Genomic DNA, 7,159 nt, shown 5'->3' with positions numbered 1-7,159 from the left:
CGTAAACAAATTGACCCTGTTGTCTGCTTAGCTTAGTTAATCCTCATTAATTAGGGACATGCCGGAGTTTGGTTCTTCTCCCACAGAGCTCGTGTTGTCACGTGACAACACCCCAATGGATGTAAGCAGTCACATGACCAAATGCATATTTCTGTGACAAAAAACACATGGCAGTCAGATATAGATCTTACAGAAACAAACTATTAAAGGAAAAAATGAGGGGAAAAAAAAGGAAGAAAAAGAAGAAGAAGAAGAAAAGAATTTACATGCACAGGACATGCATGCAAATATGCCTGTTTTATCACGGGAAATGTAATTAAATTTGATGTAAACTTATTAACAAGTGGACCATATTATGCTGACTGACACACAGGTCCAACCTTATGCAAACCAAGACTATTAACATCAGAAGATGTTTCTGACTCGATTCCCAAGTATACTGTCTGAATTATCAGCTCCTGTCTAGTTCCCCATGTGCTCTTCTTGATCTTGACTATATAATGCATTGTATAAATTTTGGATATCTTGACAAATTAGTGGTGATCAAGCTCTTAGTCAAGGGAATTTAGGCTTCATTTGGATAGGGTGAAATGGACAGAAAAGAAAGTATTCAGAGAGAAAGGACAACCATTTCTTTCCTTTGGGAGTTTAACAAGTACAGAAAAGAAGTGAAATGAACGGATAAAATCTCCCTCCAATTGTTGAAAATTTTTCCGCCCAAAAGTGGGAAGAAAAGGACGGAAAGATGATGGGGCGCCAAAAGACATTTTTAATATGACAAGTTTGTCCTTTAGAAGCTGATACAAAAATTCATTATTCCCAATATATCCTAAAACTGATTTCTAAAAGCACTATGAAGCTTTCTCGGTGGTCCTGTGTCATATACTTTCACTACTTCCAGCAAGTTGCGAAATCAGAAAACTTGGCTTTCATTGGTTCTTCACCCATAATTCACCAAACAAAAGGTATTTCTTTAACTCAATCTCTCTTTCTTTCTTTGCTTAGTCTTCACTAGAGCATTGTGAAAAAAGTATTTTTTTTTTGTGTAGATTCTTATTGTTTATACTCTAAATTTTTTGTTCGTTTTCTGTCATAAAATTCTTGTTAATGAACTCTTGATTTTATATTATTGATTTGTGATTATATCTTGCATGGTTATGGTACATGACAGCTTTAGTGGTGATAAATGGATATGAAATTTGAATGCATACAATCTGTTTGTTTATTTGCCTATGTAAGATTCAAATTGTAAAATAATCCATCTAGAGTTCATAAACAATACGTTAGCCTCTTTTTATTATAATAATGCATCTTTCTTTGAAATGATTAACAAGATGATGATACTAGAAGTATTATTTTGAATGGTGGCTGATCGTCAAAACCAAAATGAGGTCTAACAAGATGGTGGCCATATGGCAATAGAATAAATCATATTTGGTTACGTTAGTTGATATCAGTAAATCTCCTAGGCTATAGCAATTCTATTTATATTCATAGAGGTGTTCCTGGCTGAGACCAAAATAAAGACATAAAAAATCAAATGCTTGATCAACTTAATTTAAAGCATGAAGAATTTTTCAGTAAAGTTTGGGTAGACAAAATGATATTTATATCTCCGTATCTTCATTTAAAAAATCTTTATTTATTAGGATGTTGGATTATTTTTATTTACTGTAAATTATGTCAGCACTTTAAAAACATTACTATTAGAAAAATACTTCTTTTTATATTGATATTTAGAATTTTAACATTGTATTTGATAATGACTCCATAACCCTTGTAAATAAATAAAATTTGTTTTTAATTATTTACTCATTCGTAAATTTAGTGTTCTAATACAAACAGTTTTAGATGGATAAGGAACAAAATGAAGTCGATGGAGAATATGACATTCAACAAAGGAAGCGACAATTGGTTGCTACTGAAATTGTTTGTCAGGTAGTAAACATGATAATTGCTCGAAAACTAAGCCATGCAAATTATGTGGATCGACCCATTGGATATTGGTCTGCACAATGTCATTTAGTACGAGAGGAATTATTGATGCAACTCAGTACAAATGGATATTTGAGTAAGGTTATCCGTATGGGACCAGAAACTTTTAGGCGCTTGTGTGACTTGTTGCAAACACATGGTGGTCTACAACCTACTCAAAGAGCCACGGTGCAAGAGCAAGTTGTTAAATTTCTCCATATATTAACAATTCCCTCAAAAAATATCACAATGTCATACTTTTATCGGCGTTCTGGAGAAACTGTTAGTCGTCATTTTCATAGAGTTTTACGAGCAGTTATAGCATTGGAGGATCAATTTCTTCAGCAGCCTACGGGAGAACAAGTTCCTCCGGAAATACTTAATAGTACAAGATTTTATCCATATTTTAAGGTGATATAAACTTTTTGACACCTTGTTTTAAAAATTGTAAATTCATATAGAAATTATATTTTGACATAGTGTATAACTGTCAGGATTGTGTGGGTGCAATTGATGGAACCCATGTTCGCGTTAAGGTGCCTAATATTGATGCGGCAAAATATCATGGTAGAAAAGAGCATCTAACACAAAATGTGCTTGCTGCATGTTCTTTGAATATGAGATTCACATATGTTCTACCTGGTTGGGAGGGAACTGCATCGGATTCAAGGATCATAAAAAATGCGCTCACTAGAGAAGATAAATTAATCATTCCTAATGGTAATACTTAGTTAATTATTCTTAGTGCATTTAATTAAGTAGTAACTATTTGATATTTGTATAGGTAAATATTATCTTGTTGATGCTGGATTCATGTTGAGAAGGGGACTTCTTACACCTTATAGAAATGTAAGGTATCACCTGAAGGAATACTCAAGTCAACAACCGCAAAACTTTCGAGAACTATTCAATTTGCGACATTCATCATTGCGTAATGCAATTGAGAGAGCATTTGGTGTCTTGAAAAAACGGTTTCCAATCATTGGAGATACTCAACCAACTTATAGTGTTGAAACACAATCACAAATTGTGCTTGCTTGTTGTATATTACATAATTTTCTCATGGAGTTTGACCCTGACTTGGAGTACATTAATGAAGTGGATGAAGAATTGGCAAATCAATCTCCATCGGAGGAGGAAAGTGGAGATATAAGTGCTGAAAAAGATCATGCTCAAGGAGAAAGTTTAAGGAATGAAATAGCAATGCAAATGTGGAATGATTACATACTATGACAACTTGACTTGATGCTGATTTCTTTTGTTTAAGTTGAAATGTGATCCTTATTTTGTTAACTTGTACTCTTATATTAGTAGTATGAGTTTATAAATACAAGTTGCCACATGAATCTTCTTTTGTCTAATAGATTCTGTATGTTTTTGGATCTATAAAACCATGTATTCATAATAGAATTAATCTAAAACTTTTATTTTGATGTAAATTCTGTTCTTGTTATGTGTTTTTCTACAAATATAGTTTGTGTAATTGGAAAAGCATGAAGAAAGATCCAAGCATCATGAAGGAAAACATGAAATGGACTCTAGCAATGGATGAAGTCTTCATTCAGGCCCTTTTGGATCAGCATTACAAAGGATTTCGCGTGGATGGAACTTTTACACCAACTGCATACAATAATATTATCAATGAGTTGAAGGAGAAACTTGGAATGGAATTTACCAAAAGTCATTTGAAGAATCGACTGAAGACACTCAAGGAACACTTCAAAGAGTCCTATGATTTCTTTAGAAATGGAAAATTAAGTGGTTTTTCTTGGAACCCATTCACAAAAACTTGGTGTGCTGAACCTGAAGTTTGGGAACAACTTCTACAGGTATATGTTAGCTAGACTGTTTTATTGTCTTTATTGTTTTTATTTATTTTATCATTGAAATTATGCTTGTTTTTCATTTTTCTTTTCATGTTCTTAGGAAAAACCTGAAGCTATAAAGTGGAAGACTAAAGTTATCAACCATTATGACAGTTTAGAAGAACTTTTTGCTAAAGATAGAGCAACGGGACAAGGTGCTGAAACAGCAAAAGAGAAACGCATGCGTTGGATGAATGAACCAAATGGAGTGCAGTTTGAAAATATCATTGAGATTGATAACATGCTATCTCAAAATGAGATCAGTTTAGAGACCTTCAATAATTCAAGTAAGGAGTTGGATGCACAACGATCAAAGGCATGTAACAACAAACAATCTCAAGGTACAACAGCAACACAAAGTAAGAAAAGAAAAGTCACATGTGATGAAGAATTTGAAAGTTTGAAGGGTGCACTTCACAATGTTGCTGATGCACTAAGAGAAGGTAATACTATTCTTGAGAAATCTAGGCCACGGGTATATTCAGAGAAAGAGATTTATGATGAACTTGTTAATATTGGAGTTGAGATAGACCTGATTGATGATTATTATGTGTTCCTTTGTCAAAACACCGAGAAAGTAAGAAGCTTCTTTGGATGCCCATCGGAAAGGCGTAGGAATATTTTGAACAAATTGATGAATGGATTTTAGCCACTTTTGGCTACATGAGCGTGTTATCAGATGTTCGAAATACTTTTGAAGATATAAGCTAGTTTTGGAAATTGGGATGATTCCAATTACCCACTGGACATTTCTTGTTTTGAAAATATGTAGATCATTGGGTGTATTTTTGTTTAGAAATTGATAGAATTATTTTGTATCAGGAGTAAATGCTCATGTGAACTCGAAAATCTGAATGCTACAGGAAACCTAGTTGTATTCCATGTAAACCTGGTTTATGTATATTTTGAGTTCACTTGGTTGCATGGCATTTTATTGACTTGGCTTGCATTCGACGTATATCTTGTTTATGTATTTTATGGTACCAGCTCAACTCCAGAGTAAACACACTTAGTAATATTGTCTTTCAACCAATAAACACACTTATTGGTTCTTGCTAACAACCAAAGTCTCTTTCTTTTTTGAGTAAAATATTTTATCTATGTTTATATGTTTATATGTTCTTGCTAACACACTTATTAGTGAATTAATGAAAACTAATAAAAATCAGAAATAAATAAGAAAAAGTGAGGGGATGGGTATGGGAATCATAAAATTTTACTTATGGATATAAACAATTGGGTAACGCAACCGACCCAATTAACCCATCTACCACCACTCAGGTCATTTCACAAATACATTCATCAGACAAAGCTTTCCTCTTGTCACAAAAATTCAAAGCAATGTGGTACATGTTTACAAGCAAGCAGGTTAAAATCCCGCCTGCATAATAACGTTGAAACCCGCAAGCAGGATTCTGTGTTTTTTCTATTTCAAGGTTAGCTCGCATGCGGGTTAATGTTATATTTGAGCGCGAGAAGAAAAAATTGGTAATTAGGCTCTTTGGGCATTATAAGTAAATATTTAAATTAATGGCAGTTTTATTACACCAATATTATTGTATTATCATTATTATGATTATTGTATTATTTCTTATGCAAATATAACATTTAATTATTTAAATTTGATTTTATTTTTACAATTTATAAAATTTTTATCACTTATATAATATTTTTAAAACCCTAATACATCTAAATTTGATTTTATTTTTCAAATTTATAAGATTTTTATTTAAAAAAATGGGATACGGATAAGATATCCGGTTGGTTCGATATGCATAGGTGCATATGAGAATATCCGAATACTCTTTAAACCCGCATGCGGGTTTAAGGAGATTATGGCAACTCTCTGACACACTAGTTACCCGTCCAACTTGTGTGTATTAAAATATATTTAAATATTATATTTCATATTTTTGTTATTTAAAGTTTAACAAATAGAAAGGGCAAATAGAAAGGGCAAATATGTAAAGTTGTATTCTCATAAAATCCTTTCTTTCCAAATCTCTCCAACTCTCAAATGAGAGAAAGATATTTCTTTTCTTTTCTTTCATTAAACTCCCAAACGAAATATGCATCTTTTCCCTTCTCTTCTTTTCTTTCCTAAGCTATCTTTTCTTTTCTTTTCTCTTCCTTCATAAACTCCCAAACTAAGCCTTAAGCTCCAAGGGGAGGGCTGTACGTTGCTAATTCGTCTAACCTGCTATCCCACCAAGACCAATACTTGAAGATGTAATAATTTTGTTTTCAAATTTCAAGTGCTCCTAACTTTCGTGGGCTTTTGGTGTTGAAGACTGAATATTTGTTTGTTTCTAGTACAAATACTCGCAAAAAAGCTCTGCGTGTATTTTAAATTCGTTAATTCAAATGATTTTCATTACTTTTTTAAATTAGTCCAAATTATGAGATATGGAATGTATGTTTTAAAATTATAGAGATTTTTTTTGTATATTCATTTAATCTCAAGAGGCTTTTCTATATTTTACCAAAATAATTAATTAAGTTAGATAGGCAATATGACTATCTACATATACACATTTAATTAGAAGTATAATGCACCAAATGCATAATTGATGATGCACATGTTTGTTTGAAAAGCATTTTTTCTTTGAGAAATTTTTTTTTACGTTTATATAAACATATTTTTCAATTACCGTTTTACCTCACATGCATCACATTGCTATAGCACATTTTTTTTAAAAAAAAATCCAACAAATAGCAACTCAAATGGAACAATCGCAGAAAATTTGGTTGCACTCACCAATTACATGCAAGGGAGAATGTCTTATTTACAGGGGCAGTGTAGTCTACAGAATTTTTTTTTTTTTTTTTTGGGGTGAAATGACACAGACATCACATAAACCCACTAGGGTCTTGACTTCTAGGTGGAAAACAAGGTATCATCTATCATCCACCGGCATAAATCATAAATGCACTGGTTGAATGCAAGTCAACTAACTTGGAGACCAAGACTTGCTTCGGTTTTGTTATTAAAAGATTCTCAACACTTATTAATTACTTAGAATAATCTAGTGTGACAATTTGACTGTATTTATGGGTTTCTTGTGTTTCTAATAATTTTTGTTTGGGACTCCTGACACCGTATACTGCTTAGTAAAATATCTAGTGGAACACTTTTACATATAGTATTTTAAAATTGTCCGATTGGTCCATGCGTTGAAGATGTAGAAAGTTATTAGCCATAATTGTTTGAACTTTACGTGAATGATCCAATGGCAAGCTTTTTAGGCAAAATTGTAGAAATACTAAACTCTTTTAAAGTATTATTTAAAATAATTACTGATCCGTCGTAATTTCATCTT

General features: G+C 32.3%; 1 protein-coding gene across 4 annotated transcripts; it reads left to right on the top strand.

Moving 5' to 3' along the window:
• Positions 1 to 573: 573 nt before the first annotated feature.
• LOC140038910 (uncharacterized) lies at positions 574 to 4,797 on the top strand. 4 transcript variants are annotated; one of them, XM_072084506.1, is made up of 4 exons: positions 574 to 965; positions 1,861 to 2,385; positions 2,469 to 2,694; positions 2,759 to 3,335. In XM_072084506.1, exons 2-4 carry the CDS (start codon positions 1,948 to 1,950, stop codon positions 3,205 to 3,207), a joined length of 1,113 nt encoding a protein of 370 aa, XP_071940607.1. In that variant the 5' UTR covers positions 574 to 965; positions 1,861 to 1,947; the 3' UTR covers positions 3,208 to 3,335. The 4 variants fall into 4 exon arrangements, with proteins under 4 accessions (XP_071940607.1, XP_071940605.1, XP_071940606.1 ...); XM_072084504.1 differs by having other exon boundaries at positions 1,852 to 2,385; XM_072084505.1 differs by having other exon boundaries at positions 1,846 to 2,385.
• Positions 4,798 to 7,159: the final 2,362 nt, after the last annotated feature.

This window comes from Coffea arabica, chromosome 3e (assembly GCF_036785885.1).
Source record: "Coffea arabica cultivar ET-39 chromosome 3e, Coffea Arabica ET-39 HiFi, whole genome shotgun sequence".
Lineage (NCBI taxonomy): Eukaryota > Viridiplantae > Streptophyta > Magnoliopsida > Gentianales > Rubiaceae > Coffea > Coffea arabica.
Note: the sequence above shows the minus strand (reverse complement) of the source record. Positions and strands in the feature narration are given on the sequence as shown.

Coding starts and splice junctions, on each gene's coding strand:
- LOC140038910 (XM_072084504.1), top strand. CDS start 1,852: ATGGATAAGGAACAAAATGAAGTCGATGGAGAATATGACATTCAACAA. Junction 2,386..2,468: donor GATTTTATCCATATTTTAAG/GTGATATAAACT, acceptor TATAACTGTCAG/GATTGTGTGGGTGCAATTGA. Junction 2,695..2,758: donor TAAATTAATCATTCCTAATG/GTAATACTTAGT, acceptor ATATTTGTATAG/GTAAATATTATCTTGTTGAT.